Source organism: Penicillium hordei (assembly GCF_028827395.1).
Source record: "Penicillium hordei strain IBT 12815 chromosome Unknown utg000002l_segment0_segment0, whole genome shotgun sequence".
NCBI classification, from domain to species: Eukaryota; Fungi; Ascomycota; class Eurotiomycetes; order Eurotiales; family Aspergillaceae; genus Penicillium; species Penicillium hordei.
The window spans coordinates 2,717,031-2,734,477 of NW_026623143.1; the positions used below are offsets into that span (position 1 = coordinate 2,717,031).

The 17,447-nt window shown below is 48.1% G+C and overlaps 9 protein-coding genes across 9 annotated transcripts; 5 read left to right on the forward strand and 4 right to left on the reverse strand.

The window, feature by feature from the left end:
• Positions 1-208: 208 nt before the first annotated feature.
• On the forward strand, positions 209-1,372 carry N7537_004328 (3' exoribonuclease family protein; the record flags this gene model as incomplete). The annotated part of the gene is made up of 1 exon (XM_056895385.1): positions 209-1,372. One exon carries the CDS (start codon positions 209-211, stop codon positions 1,370-1,372), a length of 1,164 nt encoding a protein of 387 aa, XP_056755133.1.
• Positions 1,373-1,516: 144 nt separating this feature from the next.
• Positions 1,517-3,385, reverse strand: N7537_004329 (aspartic endopeptidase; the record flags this gene model as incomplete). The annotated part of the gene is made up of 1 exon (XM_056895386.1): positions 1,517-3,385. The coding sequence occupies one exon, from the start codon at positions 3,383-3,385 to the stop codon at positions 1,517-1,519; it is 1,869 nt and encodes a 622-aa protein (XP_056755134.1).
• A 1,401-nt stretch (positions 3,386-4,786) lies between these two features.
• Positions 4,787-5,381, forward strand: cyp1 (putative peptidyl prolyl cis-trans isomerase (CypC); the record flags this gene model as incomplete). Its single annotated transcript, XM_056895387.1, has 3 exons — positions 4,787-4,819; positions 4,870-4,911; positions 4,968-5,381. 3 exons carry the CDS (start codon positions 4,787-4,789, stop codon positions 5,379-5,381), a joined length of 489 nt encoding a protein of 162 aa, XP_056755135.1.
• A 739-nt stretch (positions 5,382-6,120) lies between these two features.
• On the reverse strand, positions 6,121-7,091 carry N7537_004331 (alpha/beta hydrolase; the record flags this gene model as incomplete). Its single annotated transcript, XM_056895388.1, has 2 exons — positions 6,121-6,868; positions 6,928-7,091. 2 exons carry the CDS (start codon positions 7,089-7,091, stop codon positions 6,121-6,123), a joined length of 912 nt encoding a protein of 303 aa, XP_056755136.1.
• Positions 7,092-7,861: 770 nt separating this feature from the next.
• N7537_004332 (uncharacterized protein) lies at positions 7,862-10,008 on the forward strand (the record flags this gene model as incomplete). The annotated part of the gene is made up of 6 exons (XM_056895389.1): positions 7,862-8,067; positions 8,122-8,287; positions 8,341-8,436; positions 8,504-9,201; positions 9,281-9,610; positions 9,669-10,008. Coding segments are annotated over 6 exons (1,836 nt in total), but the record flags the coding sequence as incomplete, so codon positions are not given.
• Positions 10,009-10,479: 471 nt separating this feature from the next.
• On the forward strand, positions 10,480-12,342 carry N7537_004333 (putative Rab geranylgeranyl transferase escort protein; the record flags this gene model as incomplete). The annotated part of the gene is made up of 4 exons (XM_056895390.1): positions 10,480-10,553; positions 10,604-10,722; positions 10,782-11,810; positions 12,002-12,342. 4 exons carry the CDS (start codon positions 10,480-10,482, stop codon positions 12,340-12,342), a joined length of 1,563 nt encoding a protein of 520 aa, XP_056755138.1.
• A 367-nt stretch (positions 12,343-12,709) lies between these two features.
• N7537_004334 (seipin co-factor family protein) lies at positions 12,710-13,387 on the forward strand (the record flags this gene model as incomplete). The annotated part of the gene is made up of 1 exon (XM_056895391.1): positions 12,710-13,387. The coding sequence occupies one exon, from the start codon at positions 12,710-12,712 to the stop codon at positions 13,385-13,387; it is 678 nt and encodes a 225-aa protein (XP_056755139.1).
• Positions 13,388-13,509: 122 nt separating this feature from the next.
• On the reverse strand, positions 13,510-15,229 carry N7537_004335 (uncharacterized protein; the record flags this gene model as incomplete). Its single annotated transcript, XM_056895392.1, has 2 exons — positions 13,510-14,739; positions 14,816-15,229. The coding sequence occupies 2 exons, from the start codon at positions 15,227-15,229 to the stop codon at positions 13,510-13,512; spliced, it is 1,644 nt and encodes a 547-aa protein (XP_056755140.1).
• Positions 15,230-15,686: 457 nt separating this feature from the next.
• Positions 15,687-17,340, reverse strand: N7537_004336 (uncharacterized protein; the record flags this gene model as incomplete). Its single annotated transcript, XM_056895393.1, has 3 exons — positions 15,687-16,487; positions 16,550-17,260; positions 17,308-17,340. 3 exons carry the CDS (start codon positions 17,338-17,340, stop codon positions 15,687-15,689), a joined length of 1,545 nt encoding a protein of 514 aa, XP_056755141.1.
• Between the last annotated feature and the right edge of the window lie 107 nt (positions 17,341-17,447).

Genomic DNA, 17,447 nt, shown 5'->3' on the forward strand with positions numbered 1-17,447 from the left:
GTTCCCCCAGGGCTGTGAGACGCTGTTGTGTACGCAAAGCCTCGTGAAAGTCTTGGCAGATAACTCCAGTTTCTGCCTGGGGCATCAGTGACAGCTTCGACCGCCTTCGATAGGAAATTATTCTGCCGTCTCATGCTCGCGGCTTTTTCTGCGTCTTCGATCATTTCCATATTAGTCTTTGACACAAGTAGAGACATTCTCTTTAGTCATGGCGTCCTCCACTACTACCAGCAACCCGATTCCTCCGTCATTATCCCTTCCACCATCTCAGTTCGCCCGCCTCCAACCCCACGCCTACCTTCTCGCCCACCTCTCTCCTCCACCAGCGAGCAATCAGCCCTCAATCCGCGCGAACGGTCGTGCCGCTTCACAATTTCGTGTCACATCTGCCAATGCTGGCTCTCTAACTCACACAAACGGCAGCGCAGTCGTACGAATCGGCGACACAGCCGCTGTCTGCGGCGTTCGCGCAGAGATTCTACACACTAAGGACATCGCTTCCTGGAGTGTGGTGCAGGCCTCATCGGAGCAAAGTTTCGACAAGTCAAATGAGGCGGGAGTCTCAGAGTCCCAAGATGAGGAAGATCAAGGCCACATCCAAGATCTGAACCTACTTGTTCCCAACCTTTCCCTCAGCACTGGCTGCGCGCCAGGCTTTACTCCCGGCGCACCACCTTCTGCGCTGGCTCAATCACTCTCCCACCAAATTCTTTCCCTCCTGCACAACACCCGTCTTGTTCGGGCAGACGACTTGCGCATCTGGTATCAGCCACCGAATCTGGACTCGGAAGAATTCCGCAATGCGGGCGAGGGGATGGACGTGGATACAGAGGAGAGCGGAGGCCCTGAGCGGGAGATTAAGGCATTCTGGGTGCTCTACATTGATGTCATGATCATTTCTATGGCTGGAAACCCATTCGATGCGGCCTGGGCCTCTGTTTTGGCTGCGCTTCGAGACACGAAGCTTCCCAAGGCCTGGTGGGATGCCGATAATGAGACGATCCTTTGCTCGGATGATGTTGCCGATGCGCAAAAGTTGTCTCTGCGTGGTTTGCCTGTTTCTAGCTCGTTCTGTTCTTTCGAGGGCGATGCTGCTGCTGGTTGGAGGGCAGTTGTCATTCCCGATGCTGAAGAGCAGAAGCAGAAGAAGGGTGCACAGCAAAGGTGGATCCTTGCGGATCCGGATGGATACGAGGAGGGATTGAGTCAAGAGCGGGCTTCTGTTGTTGTTGATAAGGAGAACGGGAAGACGGTCATTGTGAAGATGGAGAAGCATGGTGGTTGGGCTGTGGACAGTGATGATCTGCGCCAGCTTGTGGATGTTTCTGCTCAGAGATGGGATGAAATGAAGCGGATACTAGATCAATGCTGATCGAATTGATATGCAATACAAATGAATGATACCACTACAATTACATCTTGCCATTTTGCTTTTAAATAGAGCTATGTTGACGATCCACAAAATGATCGATTTCAGCTAATCTATTTGTTCTGTCAGACTCCATCGAGGACATCGCTAATTTGCTGATTTCTTGTTCATCATGCTGCGTCGCCTTCTTTTCAATGGCGGTTCGTCGCCCCTGCTGACATCCCTGGAAACAGACACCTCTCCATCTTCTTCCTCTGTGGAAGTTGTCGGCAAACTTGTCTGGGGTTCACGTTTGGACTTGCGAGGAATTGATACGGAGAAGGAGATCAGGTCCGAACTGTCACGGTCCTTTTTAGGCTTCTTCGTTTTGGAATCACGCCCGCCTTCTTCGGATGGTTTCTTTTTGGATTTGGAGTCATCGATTTTCTCTTCTTTGGTTTTCTTGTCCTGTGTTGTGCTCTCGTCTTTTGATGCACGCAGGTAATCACCCGAGAAAATGCGCCAAAAGAGGCTCTTCTGATCTTCAGAAGGCTTGTCCTCGGCTTCATCATGCTTCTTTTCCTCTTCAATTTCTACCTCCTCGGCATCAGAGAAGTCCCACATTGTGTTAACCTCTCCTCGAATAAGTGCAGTACCCCAAAGCGATATTAGAACGCCCGGTACCAGGTAAAGAAGAGCTGGTTGGGCATGATTCGAATATTGCATGGCAAGGAGGGTGGTAACCATCCCAACAACATAACCGAATATACTAGCTTTGAAGTAAATCTTTGGGAAACGCCGGGCATCGTGATAGGGAGGCTGAAGTTCCGGCTGGGGTGGTTTGACCGACGGCGCCCAGAACCGCTCTCCCCAAGCGCCAGTTGCCGACTGATACTCAGGCTTGACGGTTGCCTGGTCTGACCCTGCAGTACGTACCATTTGAGCACCTTTCCGCTGGTAATAGAGGAATAGATCGAAGCGAAGTGCCAGCCCAACCATCATTCCCGGAATGACAATGTCGCCTAGTCCAAGCATAGCCAATGGCACGGAGCCAGGAGCATCGCGAGAGGTGGGCGGGCGAGGGAACAGGAGCTTGATAGGTACATCCAACTTGGTTGCAACGGTTACCATCAACGGTGTGAAGAAGACAAAGTAGATATCGTAGAAAAATAAGGATCCCATGATGAGAGTTCCTGTCCAGAACGTGGAGGGAGACATGAATTGGAGGGTGCCATAGCAGAAGCAGAAACCGAGGAAGTTGGTCAACCACCATGGGTTTTCCACAAATGCAAAGTATCCTACAGCGGATAATGCAAAGACTCCGCTGATGATGTCAAGGAGACCAACGAGGCATTTGAAGTCAAATAAACCACGTACGTGAGCTCGCACCTTGAGACGCTGGTAAGAAACATTTCGGCACTTCCAAAGCAGTCCTAGTACCATACCTGGGAGTGGCACTTGGCCCAAAATCCCAGGAAGAGGTGAATGCCGGACGGAGTTTGACTTGGCTGGATGGTCCTCAGATGCCATGAAAAGGCGTTCGGACTGTTTCGCTTTCCACAATTGTCCACTTTGACGATAATATCTAGGAAACATAAAAGAACGAATCATCAACAGCGCATCCTTCAGGAATGCAAAAGCAAAGAAGAGTCCCATTTGAGAGAAGTAGAAGCTAAGGATCTTGTTCAAGATGGCTGGATCTTCCAGCCATTTGATCACCAAGTATAAGCCACCGAGAGTGAGCCCCGCAGTCAACGGGAATACCAGGGCATCTGATGGCTCAAGCCCTTCCATCTTCTGCAAAGGGCCATGTCCCTCTTCATCGTCCGTGTCATATTCATCTTTGTCCTTGTCGGCTTTTTTCTTCGGAGGTTTGGCGGCGGAGGAAGGTCTTGTCAAAGATGCATGTGCGCCTATCCAAATTGGAAAAAGAGCGGAAACAATTAGGTGTCCGTAAGTTGGAAGAAGTGGCCTCAAACTGTCGAAGTGGTAGAGGGCTTGTCCGAGAAGCTCGGCGACAGGGCTAACGTCGGCCATGGTGGACAGAAAATTGTAGACTGTAAGCACAGAGCAAATGACAGTGGATTGAAGCCAATAAACAAAACAAAAAGAATGAATCAGACCATAATGGCCACAAAGGGTTAGTAGTGTGGGTGATTCTTTAAGGTAACCTGTTAAACCTTACAGGGAAGCTTCCTGGTGCACGGAGGGGCTTAGTGACCACAGTATAATTTAATTCACCGCTTTCCGCTCACATCTACATAATCTCCAAGGCTGGTTTAGGTAGTTTGTTCACATTATCATTCATCTCGAGTTTATTTCTAAGTTCCAAAATCCCTGCAGCCTAATTCTGTAGATTCAATTATCCTCAGTGTTGTTTCTCATATCTCATAGCTGTTCTCCACTCCAGGCAGATTCGGGTAATTGAACCAGCCCTTCTCTTCGCCCTTTTACCCACTGCCATATTGTCGGCAAATATTGGCTTTGGTAACAGGCGATTGCGGCTAGCACAGGCGAATAAGCCGCTTTCATAACCGCATGGAGTGCTCTCAAATCCGATTAGCTCCTTGTGGGTTGCTGAGTAGATACGATTGTTCATATCGGCGCAGGACTCGCGTAGGCGCATGCAGCTGACCACGACCAGGTTCTCTGCAATCATCCAGATAAGCTCTGTGGGAAGATTGTGTATTGTTGCGGTTGGCGGTATAAAATCACAGTGGAGAGCCAATCCGGCACTTTGTGAAGAAGAAAGAGAGGAAGTGGGGAAAGAGAGAAACCTCGGGGTAGTCCTTGATAAAGTAATTGGGCCTTCCATGCATAGCCTCAAATGCTATGTTTGATTGTGCAATTTGAAGATTATTAGATAGCTGACACTATAGCAAGCAATCTCAAGCTGCTAAGCCTCGCCTTGAGGGCTACGCTCCCTCTGTATCCCACAAGGGTTTATGATAAATATTGCTCAGTTACCAAATATATAGTAGAGTTTCCTACGAGATTAGACGCACTAGTCTAGGGTAAACAAAAAAGTGATTGACAAGGAATAAAATAAGAGGTGTGAGTGAGAGGCTACTCTTTTTGATATGATTTATATCATACTTCGATAGTCTGATGTGAATGGTTGCAAGTACTACACGTACCAATAGTCAGCTTGGTTCCATAACACCATAAATAATATAACTATGTATCCTCTAAGTCTCTCTATCATTTATTATGACCCGCATGCAATTTCCCGTATTTTCCCTTTCTGGAACTATGATAATTGTTGTAATCATATAGATAGGGCGGTGCTGATTTTCTGCCAGACAAATTGGCCCAATGGGAATTGAGACTCACATGGTCGCTGAGCTCCTCCGTAATGTTGGTTGATCCCGCTTCTTGCAACTCTAGGCTCTGTTTTTTCGGCTCTTTTATTCACGATTCTACACTCGCATTTTCATCATGACAACCGAGGTGGCTTTTGACACGTCTATGGTAACTAGCGCTTCGTTGTTCTCTCAAGATCACTCACTAACCCATCGCAGGGCTCCTTCTCCGTGGAGCTTTACAATACCCATGCGCCCAAGGTATGAGCCCTTTCGCAGAGCTTCTAGGGAATCCTCATTGATTTTTTGCTCTTCAGACATGCAAGAACTTTGCGACCCTCGCCGAACGCGGCTACTACAACAATGTCATCTTCCATCGCATTATTCCTGATTTCATGGTCCAAACCGGCGATCCCACCGGCACCGGTCGAGGAGGTAGCTCCATCTACGGCGAGAAATTCGAGGACGAGATTCGTGGAGAGCTGAAACACACCGGCGCTGGAATTCTGAGCATGGCGAACAGTGGGCCAAATACCAATGGTAGTCAGTTCTTCATCACCCTTGCGCCAACACCCTGGCTGGACGGGAACCACACGATTTTCGGCAGGGTGAAAAGTGGCATGAGGGTGATCCAGCGTATGGGACTGGTCAAAACCGGTGCGGAGGACAAGCCAGTGGATGAGCTGAAGATCATTCGCGCTCGGGTGGTTGAAGCAGGCACACAAGAGTGAGAGTTGTGCGGTGCAGCTTGTTCCATCGGATTATGGCGGATGATCATGCACGTCAAGTATCTCCTCCCGGGGGAAAAAAAAAAGGTGTTGCCCAATTTGGGGAGTTTAGATTCCATCTGCGATACGGGTTGCAGGAACAACCTTCGGCGCGCCCGGCCCAAGTCATGCCGGGGCAGCATCTGTCTTGCTGTTGTTTCAGGGTGCTCTATGCAAGCCTTCTGGACTCTACAAACTACAATATCAGAGTGGCAGAGCAAGGTACCACTCTAATAATGAGATTATGGATGTATCACTACAAAACGAACCGCTTCCATCAAATGTCTCCATCAAGAGCAGCAGATACAGAGTGACAAGAAATCTTATCTATCACTCCCAAACGAAGTCCAGTGAAGGACAGCGTCAATGAAGACCAGGCTACCATAGTATAGTAACCCGTTCTGTGCAGAACACCGGGAGTGGTATGGAGAGAGAAAAGTGTTCTGCCGAAATTTCAGTTCATATAGCGGTGCAGCCTAACCTCTTTTGGAACTGCTGAGTAATCTGTAGCCTCCGCCCGGCATAATTTTTGCAGATTGGCTTTACTTCATTAGTTCACCCTACATCAATGTATCCTCTTCTGTCGTTAGTTAGTGACTACCTAGAAGATAGAGCAAAAGGAAAAGCGAATAATGAAGTTCCACGCCCGTATGTGCGATTCGATCACACTAATAGAAGTCGCTGCGACCATGATCTTCATTCTTCATTCTTCATCTTGATCAAGGAAATAGAAGATAGCTCCGCTCAGTGCTCCAGCAATGACACTGCCATGGTCTTCATCTTCATATTTTCTTCGTACGACTGACCGTAGCCGTCCACTCTGCAGAAGTCGAACAAACATCTGGTCGCAATTATCCCCCATTAGACGTTCCTTGGCTATTGCCAACCGTTTTTCATATTCCTCCAGAGACTGGTTTCTCTGACGTATGGGAGACTGCTCAAGTGATCCATAGGCCATCCAAACTCTAGGCTGGTGGTGAGATTCTGGCATGTTGTAGAATTGCTCTTCTTCCTGCAACAGCAACCCATCGTTCCACCAAATTGACGGACTTGCAGCAAGATAAGCATCAAAGCTTGCGGGGGCTGTATAGAGTGCATGGAGGGCGAATATGGCCCCAAAAGAGTGTCCAAACAGAGCAGACTGACAGACTGATACGCGAGGAAATATCGACGAAAATACAAAAAGGTGAACAGTGTTCGTTATGAAATTGAGGAAAGCATCTGCACCTCCATACTCCTGAGGGTTGGGCTTCCCATCCGGGGTTTTGGGCGAGTCATAATTCTCGCAGGGGGGAGTTAAATCATGGTTTCGACGAGGGCTGTAAACAGACCGCGTCAATGGGTAAGATATTCCAATGATTATTGTCGATGTTTCCTGCGGTTTACGCATTCGCCGCCGCCGGACGATATCTGTTGCTGAAAGCATCATTGCATTGCCATCCACAATGTATCTGTAGATAGTTTGAAAAGTGTTGGCCGATGATATATCCGCAATGGCATCTTCACTTACATTGCATTGGCTTTGTTGACGATTGGCTGATCTTCGGTCGATTCCCATTCCAATGGCCACGAAACTTGGATAAGATATTTCTCGTCCTGCTTGTTTACCACGAGCCAGCTCGCCATATTTTGGACATAGCAGTCCGCCTGTGCAAATGTCCACTGGTCTTGCATTGTGTGCTTCAGAACGTGAGTGATTTCGAAAGAGAGGCATAGCAATTGTTCTAAAGAACGGGTTACTTTGAAGAACGAATCCCTATGAGGCTAAAACTCAAGAAGCACCTGTCCTGGCTAATCCGGCAAGAATAACCGAATTGTGCTACCTCGGAACCGTTTAACAGTGCTAGGTGAAACATTGTTAGGTGAAAAAATTACAAGACCCAAATCCCCATGACTGCGAAGTGGGGGCAATATAATTGCATAAGACCAAATCTGATCGGAAAACCTCCGTTCCAAACAAAGGTTACTTTCCCGACTCTGTCTTAACTCCGAAAGTGAGGCCATTCTCTCCCGGTGGATATATTAACACACCCTTGGCTATCTTGGCCATCTTGGCAATTTTACAAAATACGAGGGGACGCGTCCCCCTCGTCTCAATTACCTGTTTCGGGCAGAGTTCGTTTTTCTTTTCTGGCATATGATTGATAAGATTAAGTTTGGTTTCCACTTGTAGTCCACTTTTTATATACCTAGGTAATATTCGTGGTTTAAGAGGGCTACCTACTTCTTCTAGGAAAGCCGGTGTGGGGCGAACAAGTTATGTCTTCCAATCCTTTCCAGCTATTCGGCGTATCGCTACTGCTATTGCTACTTTTGAAGGTGGTGCTGTGTAGAGTGCGGCAAGATCCGGCTTCGCTTTTGCTTTCGAGGATTAAGGCACTTTATTTAAATAATCTCTATATCCATTTGGTAAGAAATGTATATACTCTCAGTAAATACATGAGACTGCGGCCATGGCCAAGCAACAAGGGGACATGTCCATTGCAACGGCACCATCAAACAATGAGAGCAGTCAAGCTGCTGTGAATGTTCACCAGGAGGAAAACCTCGAAAAGCAACCAAGCCTTTCCAGCCTTCAACCTGGAGTCTATAGGGCTGATGTGCTTCGAAAAAGCTGGACCAAGCAAGGCTTGATCATTGTCTTTACAGGGTGTGTCTTTGAAGACAGATTACACAGCAGATTCATTTACTAATAGTTGGCCAGACTGTTTTTGTGTACATTGGCTATCAATTTCGCCGATTATTCAACCCAGGTGTATGCCGCATACACAACGAGTGCCTTCAAGCAGCACTCTGCCATGAGCGCAGCCCGGGTGGTCATGAACATTGCGCGTATCTCCGCCTATCCCGTTATTGCAAAGTTGGGAGATGTCAGTATTCTCGAGTCTTCCAACGTTTTTATCTTGCTTACCATGATGGCTAGGTTTTTGGTAGGGCTGAAATGTTCATCTTGTCCATTCTGATGTCTGTTTTGGGTTATGCCATTTGGGCAGCCTGCACGAACATTAGGCAATACATAGTAAGAGGCCTTCTCTCTTAATTCGCGAAGTAACTTACCCCGTGCTGATAATTGTTGTATTTCATAGGTTGCCGGTATCTTCGACGCTATCGGATCGACTGGATTTGCCCTCACACAACAAATCTTTGTGGCGGATATGACCTCGTTAGTCAATCGCGGTATCTGGTCAACGCTACCTGACTCTCTGACTACAATTCCCACTCTTTACCTTGGTACCATCGTCGCTCAGCGCATCCTCGATCATTCAACGTGGCGGTGGGGATGGGGCATGTGGGCGATTATCTTGCCCGTTGCATCACTACCATTGATCGGTACCATGCTGTTTTATCAATGTCGGGCACCATCTCCGGTATCTGTCTCTGAGGCATTGGGCTGGAAAACCAACGATGCCTTGTGGAAGAAGGTGTACCGATTGTTTTGGATTGAGCTTGACTTGCCAGGCGCTGTTCTCCTTGTGGCTGGATTGTCTCTCATTTTGGTTCCTTTGTCCTTGACGGGCTCTAGTAATAGTGGCGCGTGGACCAACGGGTCTTTTATCGCTATGCTGGTCCTAGGCGTCGTTTTCATAATAGCGTTTTTAGGTTGGGACACATGGTTTGCGAAGAAACCATTTGTGCCTTATCGTATGGTCAAGAACCGCACAGTGGCAGCTGCATGTCTTCTTGGGGCATTGGATTTCTTTCATTATTCAGTGTTCAGTGTCTTCTTCACAAGCTACCTTCAGGTAGCTGGGAACTTCTCGCCGGGACCTGCAACCAGAATTGAGTACGATCCCCCACCCCTTTTCTTACTAGCTATGTTCGCTGCTGCCTTTTCCTCCTCGCGAGACTCACATCGAATATAGTAACTCCCTCCGTGTGGCCTTTCAGGTGGCCGGCATATTCGCGGCTTTCTTCATGAAATATACCAAGCGCTCCCAAATCTGGGTGTTAATCGGCGTTCCACTCTGCGTTCTTGGAATGGGTGTACTTCTATATCTGGTAGACATGGGAGATGGTCGCAGCGGAAATGAAGCATCTTTCGTGGCAGCCAAATCATTGATTGGTATTGGTCGTGGGTTCTACCAAACGGCTGCACAGGTCTCAGTTCAGGCCGTCGTCTCGCGGCAGGATGTTTCCGTTGTTACTGCAGTATTCTTTGCATCGATGAGTGTTGGTGGTGCAATTGGCACAAGGTAAGCAGCCACACCCAGTGTTATATTTGACTACCATCTAAACGATGCTTTCAAATAGCGTCGCCGGGGCAATATGGCGAAACACTCTCCCAAACAAGTTGCAGCAATATCTTCCTAGTGAACTGAAGGATCAAACCAGTTCTATCTTCGGATCAATTGTGGTAGCTCGAAAATATGCCATCGGTACTGAAGCTCGGGATGCCATTAATCGCAGCTACCGAGAGTCGCAAAGACTACTTGCGATTGCAGGCCTTGTTTCACTTTCATTGATGCTTATTGTGATGTTGTTCTTGAGGAACGTGAAGCTGGGTGAAGATGGAGGAACAGAAAGAGAGGCAGGAGAGAAAGATGAAGCTCATGGGGGCGTAGAGAAGGAAACTGATAAGAGTCGAATCTGAAGCATATATATTCTCGGGAGGTAACCAGGTACCTCTAAGAGAAACGGAGAAAGACTCGTGCAGCACATGCTCCAATATTCAAAATTCCGTATAATTTATTCCATTCAGGAGAAATTGAGTTGATTTCACCAAAAATATCATAGTTTTCTTTATAAATATTCCTTCAAGGTCGATTTTAAATATTTTTGTTGTCGAAGTCCTTCCAGGGCTGTTGACTGAAGTGGGGACCGGGTGACCGCCTTCACGCGCACTTCCCGCGTTTTTCTCCAATTTTTTCTTTTCTTCTTTTCCTTTCCCCCAACAACCTCAAGTTGATGGGATTTCCTGCATCGAAGCTTATGGAAAGACCGGGAATGCTTCAGTTGCATTAAATATCCCACTTCTCAACTTCATTACAGCTTGAGCTGCCAAACTTGGCTGTAATATTCGGACTTACCTGCAGCTAGGACTTGGTTCCCGATCTTACACACCATGGAAACTCTGTCAGACACGACTTGGGATGTGGTCATTGATGGGACTGGGATCTCTCAGTCCCTTCTGGCACTGTGAGTGACTCTCTTAGGGTGGTTGTGAGTTGAGCACTCACACTCCCAAGGGCCCTCTCACGATCTGGAAAGAAGGTTCTTCACATGGACTCAAACCAATATTATGGTGGTTCAGATGCAGCCTTCAGTCTTGATGAGGCCCAAGAGTGGGCAGAAAAAGTCAATAAAAGTGAGTTATCTCTTGCGTGTGGCTGGTTGTTTCATGGCTAATATGACATCGCCAAGTAGACCCAAGTACATCACTGTTCAAAGATGCCTCAATATTCAAACTTGATGCTTCTTCTCTAGTCGAGGACACAAGCACCTCTCCCAAACTTGCATCCAGCCGTGCTTACACTCTGTCCCTGTCCCCTTACCTTTTATATGCCCGTTCTCAACTAATGTCAGCGCTCGTATCCTCAAAGGTCTTTCGTCAGTTGGAGTTCATGGCTGTTGGTAGCTGGTGGATTTACGCACCTGAACAGCCGGATTCTAAAACTGGTGAGCTTGGTGCGGAAAAGGGTTTCTACCGAGTACCTGGCAACCGAGAGGATGTGTTTGCTGCAACTCATATCAGCATGAAGTCCAAGAGAACCCTCATGCGGTTATTGCGTCATATCACTAAATCCAATGCGGATGAAGCTTCAAATGAAGATGAAGATATGTCAATGCCCTTGAACGACTACCTGGCTTCCAATTTCAGTGTCCCGGAGGAACTTCACAATCCTTTGCTGTCGCTCTCCCTGTCACAGCTTTCTCGGCAGGCTACGCCCGCTAGCTATGCTGTGCCTAGGATCCAAAGACATCTGTCATCCATTGGCCATCTTGGCCCTGGGTTTGGAGCTGTGATTGCTAAGTATGGTGGTGGAGCTGAGATACTACAAGCTGCCTGTCGTGCATGCGCTGTGGGAGGAGGCGTGTATGCCCTGGACACGCAGATTAATGATTGCTTATGGCGGACAGGCTCTGAACATTCCGAACATCCTTTTCTATTGAACCTAGGCAATGAAGGGTCTGTTCAGTCGAAATATTTGTTTACCTCAAAAAAGACGTCGGATACTTCCAATGAAAGTTCGACACCCTTGGTCGAGGTTGCCCGCTCGATCAGTGTTGTGTCCGCTACTTTCCCGTCTCTTTTCCCTGTTGCAGTTGAAGGTGCTCCTGTACCTGCAACTGCAGTTCTCATGTTCCCAGGGGATACGTTGGGCAGCCCCAAATCCCCGCCGGTCTATCTCCAGGTTCATTCAAGCGATACTGGCGAGTGTCCACACCAGCAGAGTAAGTCATACCCTGTGCGGTCCTGTCTGATATGTTCCCCCACACCGCTCGCATGATGATTTTTTTCAAAAACTTATCTACATTGCCTGAACTTGCTATGTTGAAAACCTTTTCACCTGATCACGAGCACTCTCCTCAAATTTTGATTCGTCAGCAATATTGTCGTTCAAGTGGCTAATTAATTGTCACAGGTGTTATTTATTGCAGTGTGGCACTAGCTGGGCCGGAAGGTCAGGCGCTTATTGAGTCTGCCATGGATAAACTAATTCGGGCAGAGGGTCTCTCGGCTAGCGTGCTGTGGTCATTGCGATACACCCATAGCGGTCGTCTTGGCAATGGTGAGTCCCGGCATCTCACTGCCGAGGACGGAAGTCCTAACTTCTACGTTTTCCCTCCATCGAGCCTTGACTTGGCATTCGAAGACGACACCCTCGACCTTGTAAAACAGGCTTGGAAGAGAGTCGTAGGAGATGAAGTTGACGATGCCGATTTCATGATGTTTGACGATCGCGATGGCACTTCTGACCAATGATTTCGTAGCAAAGCGTTCTTTTGGATTACACCTTTGACCGTATTTTCCCACTGAAATAGTCGACAAAATTATTCTATCTATGAATCAAATACTCCTGTAAACTATGTGAGCTGTGTAGCCTTAGGTGAATAAAATGCCATCTCTGTGGCTAACGGTGACGCAAAATTAATATCGGCGCAAACCAGTTGGCAGAACGCCCCATACGTCATGTTACGGATCTGATCGTTGATATAGTCGTTGATATAGATATTCCGAATATCTATTCCTTCCAAGGTTTCTTCACCGTATTTGTCAACTAATCTGGAACAAAGCTTGCCTTCATCTCTGCACCCTTATTGATCGCAAACAAACACCTATAGCCCTCACAATGCCCCTCGATAATGTCACCAGCGGTGTGACCGGGCAGCTTCCTGCCGACAAAGTCCAATCAACAACAAGCGGCGTGGTTAAGAAAAGCGCACCAAAAAAGCTGAACCGAACGACGAAAGACCTAACCGACCCCGTCATCCCTGGTCAATTTCCCTCGGACGATGCTCCCCCAAAAGGCGAGGGCATCGACAACAATCTCTCGTTTTCATCAATATGGTCCACCATCACAACATGGTTCTCTACACTGTTCCCTCAAGCGTTCGATTACCTTGAGTCCTGCATACAGAGTCTCGTCGCCTGGCTCCTCCCTCCGCCCCGTCAAGCTGTGATGTATGAAGCTGCATTGAAGCGGCCGGCCGCATCAACCTTGATCGTTTGTCAGATGATTTGCTGTGGGATTCCTCTACTGGTATTCTTGGCTGGCGTGTTTGTCTTCGCTGCGGTATCGATACTGCTCTGGGCTGTTCTGTCGTTGCTCATTCTTGGTCCGGTGTTGTTGGTCACAAGCATGATGGGCATATCTCTGTGGGGCTGGGGTTGGATCCTATATGGTTTGGTCAAGTGGGTTGATCAGCGCTTCTTGGGTGGTATAATTGCACGCTTTTGGCTTCGTCAGACGCAATCGGAGTCAACTGAGGGAGAGGGTCAGTCCGAGGAAGAGAAAAAAGACGAGTAATGTATGCTTCTCGAGAGTTGAGAGGACATGTGATTCTGTATATACGCTTTCTGAATCATATAGCACATAAAATCGATACTGATATTGAACACCAGAGGGTACGATGTTGGTTAGATACACGTTCAAACTACCCGAAGAGACACAAACGGCACCCCAGTGAAATTCTCGGGCATCGTATAAGTGATGTTGTAAAACACGAATTCGTTGACGGAGTGATCGGTGTTGTAAGTAATCGTATAATCTGGTTGTGCGTTTGTCGAGACCTTGACGTTTAAACCAGGTAGACCTTCCAGTCCAGTTACATTGAACCCATTGTTGGCGGTGAGGCCACTGAACAAAAAGTTGAAAGAAATCGGACCTTGCGCAGACGTTGCATTTGGATATGAGATGTTCAAAGACCGAGCGGCGGCCACAGCATGAATAGACGACTCGGTGACCCAGTGTGAAATGCAGCCAATTTTATGATCGTCAATAGCCCACTGAATGACGGCAGGATTGAATTGACTGGGGTTGATACTAGGACCTCCGACAACTGTCTCGGCAACCGTTTCTGCGCCAATGGTCACATCTTTGGACATCCAAGCAGTGATATTGCGAGGATAAGCGTCGAAGGGCGGTGAGTAAGCCTGCGAAGTATACATATGCTCTCCAGGGAATTTGAGCAAATTTGCCTTTGCCTTTGCAGGCAGATACTTTACCATTTCCGGCATTGCCAGGGCGAATAGAGGGTAAAACGCAAAATCATCTTGATGAAACATCCCGAGCTTCTGCTGAGGGACAGGGGCCTGTTCGCGGCCAACAACACCCCAAATAACAGCACCAGTAAGAGATGCATACTCCTTCATATCGTAGCCATATGAACGATCCCAAGGCCCAGCAATATTCTTCAGATTTGCATTATAGAGCTGGGCAAGTTCATTCCAACTGTATTTGAGCATTTCCGGGCCATACTCCTTCAACAAACTGTCACTTGTCCCATACTGGTTCCAGAGAGCCAGTGCCCACATGGCAACGCCAGCGTACGTGGGAGAATTAAATTCAGACAATGTGTGGTGCATACTCCAGAGGTCATAAATTTCCTGTGCAAAGTTTTCACCAGCGTTGGTCAAGTTTGCATCTCCGACTCGTGCACCAACCCAGTTTTGGAGAATGGTTCGCATCAACCAGGGATTCGAGTAACAGGGGTAAGAATTGTCACCATCAACTCCTCCAACACGATACAGATCGCCCTTGGCTGCGATGTGCAAGGACCTTTCCACCTTGGAGACCGTCGCTGCTGGAAGCAGGTGGCCATAATCATTCAAGGCCACGATCCAGGCGCAGCCCACGAAATCACGAATATTTGGATCCCACTTGACGATAAATTATATTAGAAAAATAGCACATGAAGGGACAACGCGTGGACTAGACCAAGCATAATCGGCTTACTGAGCTGTATGGACCATCGTCCGGATATTTGAGCGTCCCAGGCTCCGGTTCTGAAGGCGCCTGTTGATAATCCCCATACCACTGTTTAGATGGATCAAGATATTGACCAGAGATGACATTGTCGAAGATACGGATGGCTTTTGCAACATCACCTGGTCCATTCCTGGCTAGCAATTGAGGTGCATACCAGGCTGAGTGCCGGCTATCATAGCGTCCAGGACTACTGGTTGAGGTAATCAGATAGCCGGCCTCGTCGTCCCAGTACTTGTCATTCCATTCTATGGCAGTATTAAACATTTCCACCGCATGCGATGACGCACCGAACCTGGATGACCAGCTGTCTAATGGAGCAGCAAAGACAATCCCGGCATTGTGGACGACATTGAATCCCAGAAGAACTAGTGCTAGCTTCATGACGTGTCGGAGATGTCCCGATATGGAAATGGCAGGCAAAAAGTGGCTTGCAAAGAAGCCCAGTTTATTTCACTCTACTTCCCACTATGCCCTTACCGTCTTTATACTATTTTCAATTTGGCTTTCGGCATAGCTCGTTTTGACTTTGTTAAATTGTTACTATGTAGTTTACCTTGATGATAATAGGCATTGAGATAGACTCCGGCAATTTCGCCGTGATCTCCGAATATGCCGGTTGACTTTGTGTACGGCAGTGTCTACAGTGTCGCTCTTATCTTAAACGAGCATCCGGCAATTCCTCTTCATTGCCGATTCATACCCCACCCTGAATCTCCAAGAGCTTGCCCGCTCAAAAGAAGTGGAAACAAAGAGATGATTTCACCGATAATAATAGGGGGAAAAAAAAGCCAGACAAGATAAGACTAGTTCCATTTGCTACATATACAAGACACAAAAATTACTTGAGCCACTTAAAACCGAAAGCGACAATCTGATCCTGCTGAGTCACAAACAACGCAGAAAGCGCGAGAACCCCAAAGCCAAAGGCCCACTTCGAGCGAGCAGCGAAAGTCGTATCATTGCCGTCCCGGTCAAAAGGCGGGGTGACCGGTGCCATCATCTTGTGGGCCTTCTGAACCGAGTACGGGGGATATCGGGCAGCAAGAAGCCCCTCCAACCACGAAGGCACGGCATTGATGTGTGTACGGAGATGAGAGAAAGTCAAGATACCATGCGGGCCATGATAGCGCCCTTGACCGGAGTTCCCAACACCACCGAATGGCACATCGCGACCGACTACATGGAGACAGCAGTCGTTGAATGTCACGCCACCGGACTGGGTTTCATTCAAGATGCGAGCCTTTTCGGCAGCTTGAGTAGTGAAGGCGTAGATTGCGAGTGGATGTTCCCCCGCACGTGTCCGAGAGAGAGCGGTGTCGAAGTCTGCATCGACAATGGGGAGAATTGGACCGAAAAGCTCTTCGGAGAGAAGGGAATCGCCGGGGTTGACCCCGGTGACGATCGTTGGTGCGAAATACAGACTTTGACGATCCCGCTGGCCACCATAGATGATTTTTCCGGAGGTCTTCTGGAGTAGACCGTCAAGGCGGTCGAAGTTGCGCTCGTTGATGATGTGTGTATAATACTCTGGGTTGTTGGCTTTGCCTCCTAGGAACGTGTCAAAGTGTCGACTCAAATCGGCGACAAAGCGCTCTTGGAGGCTTGGGTGGACGAGGACATGGTTCACATTCAAGCAAACCTATGTTCAGAGTCGATATTGGTTAGCTTTGGATGGCTGGGGGTAAAAAGTGGTGAGCCTACCTGTCCAGCATTCATGAATTTGGTAACGGCAATGTGTTTTGCGGCGAGATCGAGATCCGCTGACTCTGCAACAATAGCAGGACATTGACCACCCAACTCGAGTGTGACGGGGGTCAGATGCTTTGCCGCTGCTGCATGGATGATCTTGGCAATATTGGGGGATCCAGTGTAGAAAATGTGGTCAAAGCGATGTTCAAGAATGTATCCCATCTCCCGTGGACCGGCGGAAACACACCGGATCGCACTTTGGTCCATATATTGAGGGATAATTTCCATCAATACATCTTGAGTAGCACTTGCCACATCCGAGGGTTTGAGAATGACGGCACATCCAGCAGCGATCGCGGCAACCATTGGCTGCAAGAGCAGACTAACCGGGAAATTCCATGCACCGATAATCAGAGTCACACCAAGAGGTTCCTTCCGGACAGTGGTTCCTCCTAAGAAGTTGAGAGGATCGGACTTTTCCGGTCTCTCATCCTTGGTCCACTCATCCAGTTTTTTGAGAGTGCGTAGAATATCTGCCTGAGTATTACCACAATCCCCAGTGTAGGCTTCTTGATAGTGTTTATGTAGATCGGTATACAGGGCGTCACAGATGCGCTTTCTGTTGTCCTCAATCATCCACCAAGCACGTTTCAGTTGACGGCGCCTCCATTCCTTATTCTTGGTGGTGCCAGATGCAAAAGCACCCCGCACACTTTGATACGCCTGGAAAAATGTAAACAAGGGGTTTGAGTCGTATGGGCGATATTTACCTGATTAAACTCGGCCGTAGTGCTGAAACCCATGGTGAGCTTTGGGGGATGTGGAGATGCTGGGAGGAAGGGAAGATTCCATGTGGGGTTGTTTATATGCACAAGTGTTGAATCCGACTTACCGAGGACCCCTGTCCAAG